This window comes from Aulostomus chinensis, chromosome 22, assembly GCF_037954235.1.
Source record: "Aulostomus chinensis isolate RoL2024-O1b breed Wild chromosome 22, RoL_Achi_v1.0, whole genome shotgun sequence".
Lineage (NCBI taxonomy): Eukaryota > Metazoa > Chordata > Actinopteri > Syngnathiformes > Aulostomidae > Aulostomus > Aulostomus chinensis.
Genome location: NC_141341.1, coordinates 12,802,089 through 12,816,057, shown reverse-complemented (window position 1 = coordinate 12,816,057; position 13,969 = coordinate 12,802,089). Strand labels below are relative to the sequence as shown.

The window sequence follows — 13,969 nt, the reverse complement described above, 5'->3', positions numbered from 1 at the left end:
ACCCCAGAAAGAGCCAGCCACGTATACTCGGATGACCGGGGAACCATCCTTGAATGATGTAATCGGTTTATTTTTAGTTCAAATCCAAAAGTGGTACTTGATTGTTGAGTATAATGCTGGACAAAGAAGACGTGGATTAAGCCAGATGTCACTCTTGAGAGAGAGGACATTTTTGGACCCAGGACAGTTTTTCTGTCTATTAGCCTGAAGCTGGAGACACGATGCTCTGCATTTGGCAGTAACAAAGACGAGACAGAGTCGTGACAAAACATCTTCATTTCATTCAACACACCTATTTTTGGGGTAAAGGCAAATTCCTCCTTTTGGGTGAACTATTGTTTTAAGACATGAAAGCAGCAGAGTGTCTTTTTAAAGTCTTCATTTACATTTGAATTAAATATTGAAAATGGTACTGTAGGTATGAAACACAGAACAGCAGTACGAGTGCGAATACCTACAAAAGTCATAAATACAAATCTGGGGTATTTTTTTGAATATGAGAAACTGGCAATAAAAGCACAACTCACGGGAAATCTTTTGGTGAACTAAATGGCCTTTTTAGATTATTTTTGGGGAGAAGTTTTCACTGACCTGCTCTGTAGATGAACCCCAGTTCTGACACATGAACAAAATGATGAGGCAAGACTGAGTTATGAAACGGATTCATCTTCTTTTTTTGATATTTTTTTCCCCAACAGTGTCATTTGTATATTTCATCGTGAGAAAAAAAGAGTTTGTTCAGTTCAGTTGCTGTCAAAAATGTCAGTTTAACTCCAACACATTTTTTTACTGAGTTTTTTTTTGGGGGGGGGGGGGGGTTGCCAGAAGGTAGGCAAGTTTCTTTTCTTTCACACGGTATTAACCCATCAGCTCAGTGAGCCTCGAAGCGACGCGAGGAACCTCGAACTGCCTCCTGCACGCAGCGAGAGAATGAAAAAGAAACTTTTTAAACTCACTGTATTACCCATAAATGATTCATTTATAATTTCCAATCCTTCCACGGTCACAGAACGGTTCTGAAGGGTTTCTTGTGACAGTGATGACATCAGAGGTGCTATCTGACGCGCTGCTGTTGTGATGTGGAAACAGCAGTGATAGCTCAACAGCTCAGCGCTGGACTTTACTCCTGCAGCTGTGTATAAATACCCCTACATGAAGCATGCGGGACTCTCGCAGTATTCACCAGCTCACTGGCCGAATCGCTCCTCTGCACCGTCAGTCATGAGGGTCCTTCTGGTTCTTGTTCTTGCAGTTTTCACTGGTAAGAAAATGTCCTGTGTGCATGTGTGTTCCTGTGTGAGGGGGCCAACAACCAGGTGGCAATGATACTTCTCTTTTAGCAGGTTGCAATGCCGGCATCGTTCGGCAAAACCAGCCCGAACTGCAGGTTGACATGGTGAAGGATGCTTTTTGGGAATATGCTGCCAAGGCCAGTCTGACCCTTGAGAAAATCATGAGGCAGATCAGGCAGTCCGAGCTCAGCAGGGATACGAAGTAAGAGTCTGAGTGAAGTTCTCACCAAGGCATCGTTTGCTTTAGCTTGGAGAAGGTGATGAATGCACAATGAAGGAAATATTAAGATCTTTTTGTTTGCACCTCCGCAGCCCCCTCATTTCTAAGAGCGTGGACGCCATCAACAAGTTCACCAACATGCTGCGTACTCAGGTGGCCCCCCTGACCCAGGAGTTCACGTCTAAGCTCTTCCAGGAGGCCGAGCAGCTGAAGGTGAGTCTGGAGAGCGATTTGACTGCTGTGAGCACGAGACTGCAGCCCTACACCCAAGAACTGGTGGCTCAGATCCAGAAGCAGGTGGAGGATCTGAAAAGGGATGCCGCCCCCCACGTCCAGTCCATGGACCCGGAGGCCCTGAAGGCCGTCCTGCTGCAGAAGAGCCAGGAGCTGAAGACCCAGCTGGATCGGAGCGTCAAGGACATGCAGGCTCAGATGGTTCCCTACACTGATGAGATGAAACAGAAGGTGGAGAAGAGCCTGGAGGACTTTCAGATGAGCCTGATCCCCCTGACCCAGAGCTTTGAGACACAGCTGACCCAGAAGACCCAGGAGATCCAGCAGAGCCTGGCTCCCTACGGGGAGGAGCTGAGAGCCAGGGTGGACGCCAGCGCTCAGGACCTGCAGCTTCAGCTGGCCGCTCTCTGGGACTCTTTCACCAAGAAGACCCAGTGACCAGAGTAACTGATGAGTTAGACCAGTGTTAGTGGGACTCATGAAAAGTGCAATATCTTATTTTCTACATTTTTATTCTATGACAGATGTTCTCCAATGCAGCCCTGTCTGTATTCTATTTAATGTGTGACTGTGTACAACTTCAAAGACAAAAGTAACTGTATAACTGTGAGAGACAATAAATGGTTTGGATAATAACAGTGAAATCCAAGTGTCCCTTCTGCAAATGAACCAGTAAACAAAGTAAAAATCAAAAAGCAATACAAGCAATACATCCACACACTTATATGAGAATCAATCAAACAGGATTTTACGCTGATATACTAATTTAAAAAAAACATGAAAAAAATACCCTGGAGAAAACGATTGAACAAATTCTTTATTCAAACGACTGAGACATAAACGTTTCAAGTTGAAATAAATGAAGAAGTAATTTGCATGTTCTCCCTGTTCCTGTGTGAGTCTCCATGTTCTCCCTGTTCCTGTGTGGGTTCTCTCTGGTACTCCAGCTTCCTCCCACAGTCCAAAGACATCAAGAGGGGACGAGGCTGATTGATACTCTAAATTGACTGTAGGTGTGACTGTGAGTGTGAATGGTTGTCTGTCTCTATGTGTTGGCCCTGCAATGGACTGGAGACCTGTCCAGGGTGAATCCTGCCTCTCACCTGAAGGCTGCAACAGGAATAAGTGGAAGAAAATGGATGGATGGATGGATGGATGGATGATGGATGGGTGGATGGATGGATGGATGGGTGAGTGGATGGATGGATGGATGGATGGATGATGGATGGGTGGATGGATGGATGGATGGATGGATGGGTGGGTGGGTGGGTGGGTGGATGGATGGATGGAAGGGTGGGTGGATGGATGGATGGATGGATGGATGGATGGGTGGGTGGATGGATGGATGGATGGGTGGGTGGGTGGGTGGATGGAAGGATGGATGGATGGATGGGTGGGTGGGTGGGTGGGTGGATGGATGGATGGATGGATGGATGGGTGGGTGGATGGATGGATGGGTGAGTGGATGGATGGATGGATGGATGGATGGATGGATGGATGGGTGGGTGGGTGGGTGGGTGGATGGATGGATGGATGGATGGGTGGGTGGGTGGATGGATGGATGGATGGATGGATGGGTGGGTGGGTGGGTGGGTGGATGGATGGATGGAAGGGTGGGTGGATGGATGGATGGATGGATGGATGGATGGGTGGGTGGATGGATGGATGGATGGGTGGGTGGGTGGGTGGATGGAAGGATGGATGGATGGATGGGTGGGTGGGTGGGTGGGTGGATGGATGGATGGATGGATGGATGGGTGGGTGGATGGATGGATGGGTGAGTGGATGGATGGATGGATGGATGGATGGATGGATGGATGGGTGGGTGGGTGGGTGGGTGGATGGATGGATGGATGGATGGGTGGGTGGGTGGATGGATGGATGGATGGATGGATGGGTGGGGGGATGGATGGATGGGTGAGTGGATGGATGGATGGATGGATGGGTGGGGGGATGGATGGATGGGTGAGTGGATGGATGGATGGATGGATGGGTGGGTGGGTGGATGGATGGGTGAGTGGATGGATGGATGGATGGATGGGTGGGTGGGTGGATGGATGGATGGGTGGGTGGGTGGATGGATGGATGGGTGGGTCGGTGGATGGATGGATGGATGGATGGATGGATGGATGGATGGATGGATGGAAGGGTGGGTGGATGGTGTTTGAACAAAGTCATAAAAACAGATATTTGCCTATGTGAGATTTGTCTTGTGACCTTCAGAGATCCCCAACAAGGAGGTTGGAAAATTGTTTTTTGTGATGCAGCGTAGAGGAAGAAATCACCATCATCATCCTCAGTAGAATGAAACCAAAGAATGCAACAACAGGAGAAGTTGGGCTGGACTACCTGACCTGAGACTGACGTGATCCACTTCAGACAAACATTCAGAAATCCTCCTAAGGTTCAGATAAATTTTAATCAAATGATCTTTTGGGTCCGAGTCACATTTGAGTGGAAATATAAACAATTAATGAATTCCTCTGCTCAGTCCTGGGTTTGACTTTTACGTGACGTGTCTGAACACACGTGTGTTAGGGTGTTCCAGGTTCCTCCAATACATTAAGATACTCTAGAAGAAGACGTCTCATGTCAGAGGACGACAAACAACTGAAGAAGCTAAATGCCGTCAAATGTAAAACGTGAAGGTCCCTTTTGAGCCCGACCACCCGACCCAGCAGCGATGGCGTCGGTTAGATTTGGACAAACAGCCTGAGTCAGATTCTACACAGCGGAGCGCAATAACAGACAGGAAGTAAAATAAGATAAATAACAGGAGGGAAATGCATTTCAAAGTAAAACAGGAACTAAACTGAAAAACATAGTCAATGCTGGATCCATCAGGAAATACTGAAAGTCTTGCTAATTTTAAGACAAATTTCCATGAACCCTCAGAGCTAAAACATTAAAGTTGGATGAACCCAGAAATGGTTTTGAGTCCTTTTATATATTTGATTAGTGATAAGTTTTTTTTATTTGAATGGTAAGAAATCCCTGGTTTTCTCTCTCTTTTTGAATTATTCCCATAGACAAGATGGTGTTGTCGTTAACAGACGCAGACCAAACGCCAGCAGTGACAGGCAGCGTCACAGATTAATTCCACAGGTTTAGAAGAATGATGATGGTTTTGACAGATTTGTTATATATCTGTTTTGTTTTCTTGTTTATTTATTTTTTGCATTTATATTTGCATTTGCCTCATTAACATTGTTTTAATGTTGCAAATTAAATTTCAAAAAAACAACAACAACAAAAAGACAAAAGTCAGAGTCCATAACTGAACACATAAGAATCTAGAGAGGCAATAATTGTTTTTCCAGAGGTGGAACAAAAGTTATTCTCCGTAATAAAGTGAATAAATACAATCTGTTTGTGTACTTCTAGTTTGTTGGAAGATGTCCTCCCATCTAATAAGAGTTGCGTGGACACTGTTGTTAAAGCAGACTCTGAACCAGATCAGACAGACGATGAGATGGCACAAGAATGACCTTTGACCTCTCCCCTGTTGTGTTATCAGGAGCATTTTGCTTGTGATAAACCAGGTGAATAAAACTACCTGATTTTACATGCAAAATTCAGCTCAGTTGGAGGAACAGAGAACAACATTTTATCTTCAAATGAATCCTGGAAACAAGCAGACGGTGTTTACGTCTGATCAGATATTCAGACGGCTCCTAATTCTGACCTGCGCTTCCATGTGTACTTTCGGCGTGCGACGTGGAGCCAAAATAGGACGCGCAGCAATAAAAGGTGACAAGGCAGTTCATGCGAGGAACTTCGGACGCAAGTCAGCGATCCTTGTGACATTTATTGGATCACATCAGTGCCACCTAATCTGTATAAATATGGCGTGATGAGCTCAGTCCGTGGTCACAGTTCTGATCCCTGAGGTAGGACACAGTCTCCGTCTGTAGCTGCTCTCTTCTCTGTAACAGGCTGTTGATCCTAACTGGCTGAATTCATTCTTTATCCTGATAATATATTATAAAAACCTAAACCGGGTTGCTGTTTCAAAAGTTAAATAATATCTCTAAAAATCTTAAATTGAAGGGGAAAAAAATTAATCAACTTCTTTGGGGGTAACAGAGAACTGTGCATATCGTTCCAGGTGTCCCATTTCTGATCATCATGAAGATGCTTGCAGTAGTTCTGGCGCTGGCCGTCTTCTCAGGTGGGTTCTGATGAGAGGCTTTTAATTCTGCGTTTATTTATGAACTTAATCTCATAGCTGTTTTCTTCTTTTTCCACTCAAACCAGGCTGCCAGGCCATGAGTCTTCCTGTGGGGGACAGCGACAGCCCCTGGGAGATCACGGTGGACAAGTTTAAGGACTATCTGGAAGAGCTGGCCGAGGACTTCATGACGGACATCAAGAGTTCCCAGATCAGCCGAGAACTGGAGTGAGTTTATTTATATTACCGTGACTAGATGTCATTAAAGATATACATCATTTTATCTGCAATATTTAGTCAGAGTACTTTTTTCCCACAAATATATATATATATATATATATATGTATATATATATATATATAGCTGCACTGTGTTAAATCTCATAGCGATGAATCACTGCACTTTACGTGACGCCAGCAGAGCTTCTAAATGGAGACTTTCATTCTACTCAGTAATACAGATGAGAAGCTTTTCTCATTGTGAAAGCTACAACACTTAAATACTCTCAATCCATTTAGCTAATAATACCTAAACGTTAGCTTAGCTGCATCAGCTATACGTTAGCTTGCCATTAGTCTTGTCGGATGTTAACTTGTTTGATTGGGGGTCGCTCAAATATATTTCAAAGGTGAATGTTTTCCAGTGTGTCTTTGCCAACATGACCAAAGAGAGACATAATGAGGGGAACTAACATGACAACTAAATAAAAAAAATAAAAAAAATGGCGGAAAGAGTGTGAGACTGAACTGGACTTACAAGAGAAAGCATCTCTGTGTCCTCAAAATTTGGTGAAGTTTTTTTTTAATTTCCTGAAATGAATGTAGTCCCTTAAATTCATGACACGTCTTGGTCTTGACCCAAATACTAAAAAAACAAAAAATGAAGAAGACTCTAAACGCATCTGTGTCACCGTCCATCAGCACCATGATCCAAGACAGCATGGGGGAGCTGGTCACATACAGGGACGACTTGCAGAGCAAGCTGGCCCCCCACGCTCAGGAGGCTGCAGAGCGTCTGAGCAAAGACCTGCAGAAGCTGACGGACAAACTCAGCATCCACATGGGTGAAGCCAAGGTCCAGATGGGCAAGTACGTCCAGGAAGGGCAAATCATGATGGAGCAGAACGTCGATGATGTCAGGGCCAGGGTCACTGCCTACACCCGCAAGCTGAAGAAACGTCTCAACAAGGACACCATGGAGATCAAAAAGTGGGTGAGAGTGAAGAGACGACTTTGATGGCTTGATTACTTTAACTGGTTTCTTGTGGAACTCACCAGGGTTATTTTTTATTCCATTGCCTCTTTGTGCTCAAAAACACTTATTTTGACAGTTTAATTACTTTGCGCTTCTTTCCTCTCCCCAGATATGTCGCTGACTATTTTGAGGAACTTCAGTCCCGCGCCTCTTACAACGTGGAGGACATGAGGATACGTTTTGACCCTTACTTCACTCAGGTCCGTGACAACGCCCAGGCAAAGATCACCACCCTGAACGGCCTTCTGACGTCTCAGATGGAGACCATGAAGGACACGATTGAGAGCACAGCTGAGGACATCAAGGTAGTCTTGGAGAAAACCTCCAACGACCTGAGCTCCGCCATGCAGGAGAAGATGGAGGAGCTTCGCATCTGGTTCCAGCCTCTCGTCTCCATGATCAGTGACCTCATGTAAACCAACCATAGTCTGGACAGTCTATCCACCACTTCCTATCGCATGCCCTTTCAAAGGGGTTCATTAATAAAGATATCCAGCTATGAAAAAAATTACATTCTTTTGTTTATTCGCAAATGTCAACATGCAGTGTCTGAATTTTCTGTTTTGTATCCTGAACAAAAGTTTTAAAGCGTAGAAATTATAACCTCACACAGTTATTTTTCTACTTGGTATTCCAGTGTCAAATGCCAGTTTCACTCTCACATTTCCACCTGCAGTCAAAACGCACCGTGCTGGCCTGAACGAGCCGAATGCACCTTTTCATACTTAAAATCCCTCTAGAGAACCTTACAGCTGTGACTCAAGTAAAGTCTGATTTAATCATTTCATTTAAGTCACTCTTTGATGAGGAAATGATATTTTCACAGTAGATTTAGTGTTTGGGAAGATTAATTCGTTGCACACGGATTAATTTCCATTTTAACTTGTAACTGTAAAAGGAGTCAAATTCAGAGTTTCTTTTTTTTGTGTTGAGCAGAGCACATTTATTTAATTATTTGTTTGTTTGATAGGGACACCAAATGAACAGCAGTACATAAAAAATAGAGGATGTAAATGCTCTGAGTCCCTAAGCAGGTGATAAAAGTACAAATAGCAGATACAAACTATTCACAGAACATGCAAACTATATAGATAGAAAAAGACAATAATTATACACATGATAATCCTGCAAGTGAACTATTTCATATTTGAATAAAAAAGATCCAAAAATGAAACAGAAATAGCCCTAAAAATCCAGTTTTACCTTTGTAATTATAAACTAAAGAATAGATTTAATTTTTATATCTTATTTCTGTAATTTTAATTGAAAAAAAATTCAAAAACAGTTGTGACACTCAGGGAATCCACCTTTTTTCTATAATAACTCCTCGTCCACAGAGACGAAAAGATCATGTCTAATTCACATTATATATCTGCAGGTCTGTATTTTATGTAAAAATTCACGTTAAAAGCAGTTTATTATTACTTGAAATCTTGTACGCTTGAAGTACTAGTACTAAAACCAGCCTGAGAGCGAGCCGGGGCCGCATGTGAAGTTAAGGCACAGTGAAACCGAACTACAATGCTTACGTCATTTCAAAAGCCAATCAGATTTTCCAGTGGGTTTCTTTCATCCAATGAGAAACAGAGAAATAGCATGTAGGCGGGCGTTAGTGGTATGTCGCTTCGCAGTGTTGTCATCTCCAAACATGTCCATTATTTTTAAAGCAGGGTCATTTTATTTGATATCGTAATTGTTGTTATTGCCACGATGGGCAGCCTTTGTCGGGAGGTCATCACACTGCAGTTGGGACATTATTCGAACTTTGTGGGGACTCACTGGTGGAATTTACAGGTGAGGAAACACAGCGGCTAACACTAGTTAGCTAGCTAGCTAACGTTAGCTTGGCGTGTGTTGACAAACTCCAGAGACTTCTTGTGACGATCTCCCCTTAGCTAAGACATCATGTACCTCTCAATAGGTAAATAGATTCCAAGTTGAAACTTCAATGTGTTGCAAAATCAAATTCTGTTTTCCGATAAACCAGTTCCTACGTAGACTTCATAGTTTTTGCAAAGTTCTGGAATAAGAAGTTTTTAAACGTGGTAGTTATTGGAAAATTATCCAGCAAATAACGACGGTGGTTCCACCCCTTTATCTTCTTTACGTTTGGAAAAGGACCGTCTCCTGCTCTTACTGTAAACCAGATGAACCAAAATCATATATTCAGTATATTTGTCCTCAATGGCCAGTCGCAAACTTACAAGAGAAAAAAATGAAATAAATTCCTGTTCATACCCGGCGTTTTCCTGAGCATCTGGCAATGGTGATGCCTGCATTCATTTCTCGGTGTTTTTAGACAGTGACAGGTAAAAGTGTGTGTGTGTGTGTGTGTGTGTGTGTGTGTGTGTGTGTGTGTGTGTGTGTGTGTGTGTGTGTGTTTGCAGGATGCCTCTATGTCCTATGACCCCGAAGTGCCTCCAGGAGAGATCCAGAGTGATGTGGTGTTCCGTGAGGGACAGACTCTCGGTGGACACGTCACATACACTCCACGCCTCATTGCCATGGACCTCAAAGGTAACATGTCCCATCATGGCTTTTTATTCATGCTGAAGATGTTAACTGTGAGTTAATTTTTGCAACCTTGTTGCTCAGGATGCTATTATGACTTGCTATCTATCATCTATTATTTCTGTGTTTCAGGAAGTCTTCGGACTCTACGGCAGGAGGGACAGCTCTATGACTCCGGCAAAGATACCGCCGCAGTTACCTGGTAAATAAGAGGGTGACAGTAAACACTTTTTTTTTTAATACATATTTTGAGGTAAAATTCACTAAGGGTCCACAGTTGTAGCTTTTATGCTCAAGTTTTTTGAAAATTGGTCTTTCAGGGAGGAATAAACAGATTTTAGGGTACAAACTATCATAAAAAAGTCACTAAATTCAGTAAAACTTGTTAAGTTTTTCAGAAATAAATTAGCCAGAAAATTTTAATAGGTCATTGAAATTTGCTTTACAAATACGTAAATATTAGACTAGATGTTGGTCAGTAGGGAGGACTTTTGCAGGCACCTGAGAGAAAATCCGTTTTTCGGAATTTCTTGGATAATTTTTCATGAAGAAATCATTTCTGCCGCTTTTAAAAATTAAAATGTGTATGAACCTTCATATAAACTCGTATGAAATGTGTTCTGCCTGGCAGGGAGGGAAGCCTCGTGATGCATAAAGCGAGCCCCCCTGTAAAGAACTCCTTCCTGGAAGATCTGGACAAGTTGGATGTGAGTATTTATGTTGAAATAGAACTCAAAAAATCTCCAGTCTCAGCACCGTTTAAAGGCAGTGAACCAAACATTTAATGTTGCCGTGCCGTTACGGCTGGGGAGGAAGACTTCTACCGTGCTTGCATACTATTACATCTTAGCAGAAAAAAAACATATTCCTCCTCCTGACAGTGGTCTTTGTCCTAGAAGGGAGAGATACTGGCTGAGGCGGATTTCCCCCCCAGCTCCCAGCCTCAGTGCTCAGGTAAGTGCAACCTCACATTCGTCATAAAGGAAGTGATTCTTGTTGGTAATAACACATGGTGCAGCGCAGCAGTGACCCCTGAACCCTCTCCCAGTAGCCAGCTCGGTTAGTGTGGACACAGTCAACCGCCAACTGGCTCGAGTCCAGAAGGGCTACAGGCTGGAGGGCAGCGTAAAGGTGTGGTCCGACTTCCTCAGGATCCATCTGCACCCGCGCACCATTTCCATCATTCACCAGTACAACCACGACGGGTGAGGAAGAGCTGTCATTTGATGGTTCAAACCGGATGGTTTTCCTCTGCCAAAGTCATGATAAATGTTAGTTTCATCCCAACATGTTTCAAAGATTAAAATGTGTGTTTAAGAAGGCAGAAGTCACCTCTTAAGTTTCACCACAAACAAATGTCACAAAGTTGCTGCTGAGTGCCAGACAGTAGCAGATGGTGCAGCACCAGCATTTACCAGTAGAGGTCAGATGTTTGTAGCCCCTCTCAACATGGGTCTGTGTGCCTTAGAGAGGCCCACCGTCTGGAGGCATTCGGCCAGGGAGAGGCTCTCCTCCAGGGGCCTGTGCTCGAGGAGCTGGAGGACAAACTGCACTTCTTTGTCGAAGAGTGTGATTACTTTCAGGCAAGTCTGCGTCTGATTCTGATGAAGTATTGAAGTATTTCATGAGTGTTTTGTTGTTGTTGTTTTTTGGTATGAATACATTTCTCCAGTTATAAAATTCACCAAGTGCTCACTCAGGTTCCTACCTTTCTTCTCAGGGATTCCAGGTGCTGTGTGACTTGGCCGATGGCTTTGCTGGTCTGGGGTCAAAGGTCACTGAGATGTTGCAGGATGCCTATGGAGGGAGAGGAATCCTCACTTGGGGTCTGGCACCTGTCAGTCACCCTAATTCAGTGAGTTGGTGTACACACTCGGACCACCTCTTGAAGATATTGCCACCATTTTCACATCCTCTCTTTCATATCTGAGTGGTAACTTGAATGAATGTATCCTGACAGCATTCTGTGGGTTTGTACAGACACCAATGATGGACCTCTACCACCTGTTAAACTGCACCCTAGGGACGGTCCACCTGGCCAATCACAGCTCGCTCTTCTGCCCGTTGACACTGCGTGGCGATCTGGGCAGGCGACCCTCCTCTCCTGTAGCTTTTCCTTATCTAAATTACGATGTGAGTTCAATCTCTTTTGCCTTTAACATCTACCTCTGCCACAACTGGACCGATTATTGCCGAAGACACTGTTCTGTCCTCGGCTGCTAACATCCGTCTGTCTTTGCCAGCCCTCCATGTGGTACCACTCCAGCTCTGTTCTGGCTCTGGCCCTGGATGCACTCACGGCGCCATATAGGCTGAGGAACAACAGCGTCCCCATGTGGCAGGTGGCGGATTCACTGACAATGTCAGGAAGGAAGGTGAGTTCATTGTGTTGGATCAGACCTGCTAAATTATGTAGACATAATCCAGAGGATTCACCCCAAAGAGTGAACTCTCACCGCTGCATGAGAATCCAGGAAAACGTGTTGTCTGGGTTTATCAGCAGGATTATGTGAAAACTACAATGCTGATTCTGATCAAACTTGGTGGAAGGGTGTGGTATTGGCACGGATCCAGTAAATTATGGGTCAGAATAATCAGAGCTCCATTTGAAGGCAACAGGAAATGACATCTTTGTTTGTTTTTACATTTCGATGTACTCCTCCTAGTTGGGTGTCTCTCAGATGTGTTCAGAAACGCTTTCATTCAAACATAAACAGATTTTGCCTCTTGCTCTAAAGAACAGACACACTGTACCTCGTGTTCTGGGTTTTGGTTTTAATTAGGGCCAAGCAGGAAGTTTGCACTCTGAGAGTTTTCCAGTTGTTTACTAACTTCAGGTGTTCGAGTCTTTCAGAATTGTGAGCTCTTCTTCCAAATTTGATTTGATTTCCAGGTGGTGGCTGCTTATGGTGCCGTGCCTTTTCCCATGATGCACGGCAGCTCTCTCCCCGATGCCCTGATTGACTATGCAGATTCGTTGCCGTGGAAACCCCTGTCAACCTGCCCAGAAACGGGCGATGGCCGATGCTACGGCCAGTGGGCGACACTGAAAGGCTTCGAAGGCCAGAAACTGATCAGGTCCGTCTCGTAGTACTTACTGCACCATGTTAACAGACGTTCAACACGGATCCAGCATCAGCTCTCAAAGATTTAACTGAAGTGCTCTGATTTTCTTGCCTGCAGCTCTTTGCCCCCCGGGACGCCCCCACCCACCCCTCTGCACAGTCTCTACAGTGGAGAAGACGTCCTAGCATCTTATATCCGATCCTTCTATCCCGCAGCTCCTCTGTAAGCCCCTGCACTGACATACATTGTTACCCAGACCAGTCAGCATTTTACCCACAAGTCTTAAGGTCAGCGTGTTGTTGAAGCATTTTTCAATATTACTGTTGAACACGATGCTGCTCTCCTGATCCGGTCCCTGGCAGGGCCCTGCAGCTGGTGTCCACTCCCAATAAGTTGACGCCGCCGTTCCCTCAGATATTCAGCCAATCCCTGGTTGACCCGAGCTGTGAGTTTCTCTCCTGCGTCCTTCTACTTTCATGTGCTTCTATGCAAGTGTCTCCGTGCTGAGTTTGTCTGTTTAATGGGTGTAACCCTCCGCAGCTCTGGCTCCTGGGGTCTCCTCCGTACCAGTCATGACCTCCCTCCAGTCCGGGCCTGCACTTGATCCCTGGCTCTCACAGCTGCACCGTGTGGCCAGTTCTTTTGACATCCGTCGTGTGGCTCCTAGCTTTCTGTCTCAAGGGCTTGAGATGGCAGACTACCAGGAGGCCCTGGAGCAGCTACGCCTGTTGGCCAGGTGTTACCGTGACGACAGTGGCGGTGTGATGCGTTCTTCCTCTGAAGAAGATGATGATTGACAGTCTTGGGCCATGTTCTGGAGACTGATGGCTTTCCCTGCATGCATGCACTCAGGAGCTGTGCCTCCTATTAAAGGACCATGACTAGTTACCATGGTGACAGAGGCATGGGGTTTCCCAGCACTGTTTAGATGTCAAATGAGAACCCAACTGCAGCGCACAGGGGGTAACAGTGTTTAACCTCCCAGAGATTTGTGTATACTCACTATATGACACTGTGGTTCAGTTGTCCGCACTTAGCTAAAGAAGGTCCAGGGTTCAATCCTAGGTGCTTGAGCCCCCCCCCCCCATAGAGGGTACAGAAGAAGTGTTGCTGACAACCTTGTCTAAGGGGATGACTGGATGATGCAATAAGTGAACGTATGGACTTGACATTTGTTTCGCCAACTGATACTGTAATTAAATTTTATACTAATGTGTTTTT

General features: G+C 44.7%; 3 protein-coding genes across 7 annotated transcripts; all 3 read left to right on the top strand.

Annotated features, from left to right (window-relative positions):
• Positions 1–1,191: 1,191 nt before the first annotated feature.
• Positions 1,192–2,351, top strand: LOC147240826 (uncharacterized). The gene is made up of 3 exons (XM_086193259.1): positions 1,192–1,261; positions 1,341–1,494; positions 1,605–2,351. Exons 1-3 carry the CDS (start codon positions 1,222–1,224, stop codon positions 2,182–2,184), a joined length of 774 nt encoding a protein of 257 aa, XP_086049385.1. The 5' UTR covers positions 1,192–1,221; the 3' UTR covers positions 2,185–2,351.
• A 2,933-nt stretch (positions 2,352–5,284) lies between these two features.
• On the top strand, positions 5,285–7,662 carry apoea (apolipoprotein Ea). Of its 2 annotated transcripts, none has more exons than XM_086193036.1 (5): positions 5,285–5,496; positions 5,855–5,917; positions 6,004–6,145; positions 6,838–7,125; positions 7,281–7,662. In XM_086193036.1, the coding sequence occupies exons 1-5, from the start codon at positions 5,313–5,315 to the stop codon at positions 7,585–7,587; spliced, it is 984 nt and encodes a 327-aa protein (XP_086049162.1). In that variant the 5' UTR covers positions 5,285–5,312; the 3' UTR covers positions 7,588–7,662. The 2 variants fall into 2 exon arrangements, with proteins under 2 accessions (XP_086049162.1, XP_086049163.1); XM_086193037.1 differs by having other exon boundaries at positions 5,286–5,636.
• Positions 7,663–8,758: 1,096 nt separating this feature from the next.
• Positions 8,759–13,966, top strand: msto1 (misato mitochondrial distribution and morphology regulator 1). 4 transcript variants are annotated; one of them, XM_086192863.1, is made up of 14 exons: positions 8,759–8,965; positions 9,559–9,688; positions 9,815–9,884; positions 10,314–10,389; positions 10,582–10,636; positions 10,734–10,887; positions 11,151–11,265; positions 11,403–11,537; positions 11,663–11,815; positions 11,926–12,057; positions 12,576–12,760; positions 12,866–12,970; positions 13,111–13,193; positions 13,289–13,966. In XM_086192863.1, the coding sequence occupies exons 1-14, from the start codon at positions 8,882–8,884 to the stop codon at positions 13,543–13,545; spliced, it is 1,734 nt and encodes a 577-aa protein (XP_086048989.1). In that variant the 5' UTR covers positions 8,759–8,881; the 3' UTR covers positions 13,546–13,966. The 4 variants fall into 4 exon arrangements, with proteins under 4 accessions (XP_086048989.1, XP_086048988.1, XP_086048987.1 ...); XM_086192862.1 differs by having other exon boundaries at positions 10,731–10,887; XM_086192861.1 differs by having other exon boundaries at positions 10,579–10,636; positions 13,289–13,965.
• Positions 13,967–13,969: the final 3 nt, after the last annotated feature.

Excerpts from the sequence above, each read along its gene's own strand:
- LOC147240826 (XM_086193259.1), top strand. The coding sequence starts at position 1,222 with ATGAGGGTCCTTCTGGTTCTTGTTCTTGCAGTTTTCACTG. Across the intron at positions 1,262-1,340 it reads TGTTCTTGCAGTTTTCACTG|CAGGTTGCAATGCCGGCATC; the intron begins GTAAGAAAATGT and ends CTTCTCTTTTAG. Across the intron at positions 1,495-1,604 it reads GAGCTCAGCAGGGATACGAA|CCCCCTCATTTCTAAGAGCG; the intron begins GTAAGAGTCTGA and ends GCACCTCCGCAG.
- apoea (XM_086193036.1), top strand. The coding sequence starts at position 5,313 with ATGCAAAATTCAGCTCAGTTGGAGGAACAGAGAACAACATTTTATCTT. Across the intron at positions 5,918-6,003 it reads GGCGCTGGCCGTCTTCTCAG|GCTGCCAGGCCATGAGTCTT; the intron begins GTGGGTTCTGAT and ends CACTCAAACCAG. Across the intron at positions 7,126-7,280 it reads GACACCATGGAGATCAAAAA|ATATGTCGCTGACTATTTTG; the intron begins GTGGGTGAGAGT and ends TCCTCTCCCCAG.
- msto1 (XM_086192860.1), top strand. The coding sequence starts at position 8,882 with ATGGGCAGCCTTTGTCGGGAGGTCATCACACTGCAGTTGGGACATTAT. Across the intron at positions 12,971-13,110 it reads TTCTATCCCGCAGCTCCTCT|GGCCCTGCAGCTGGTGTCCA; the intron begins GTAAGCCCCTGC and ends GGTCCCTGGCAG. Across the intron at positions 13,194-13,288 it reads ATCCCTGGTTGACCCGAGCT|CTCTGGCTCCTGGGGTCTCC; the intron begins GTGAGTTTCTCT and ends AACCCTCCGCAG.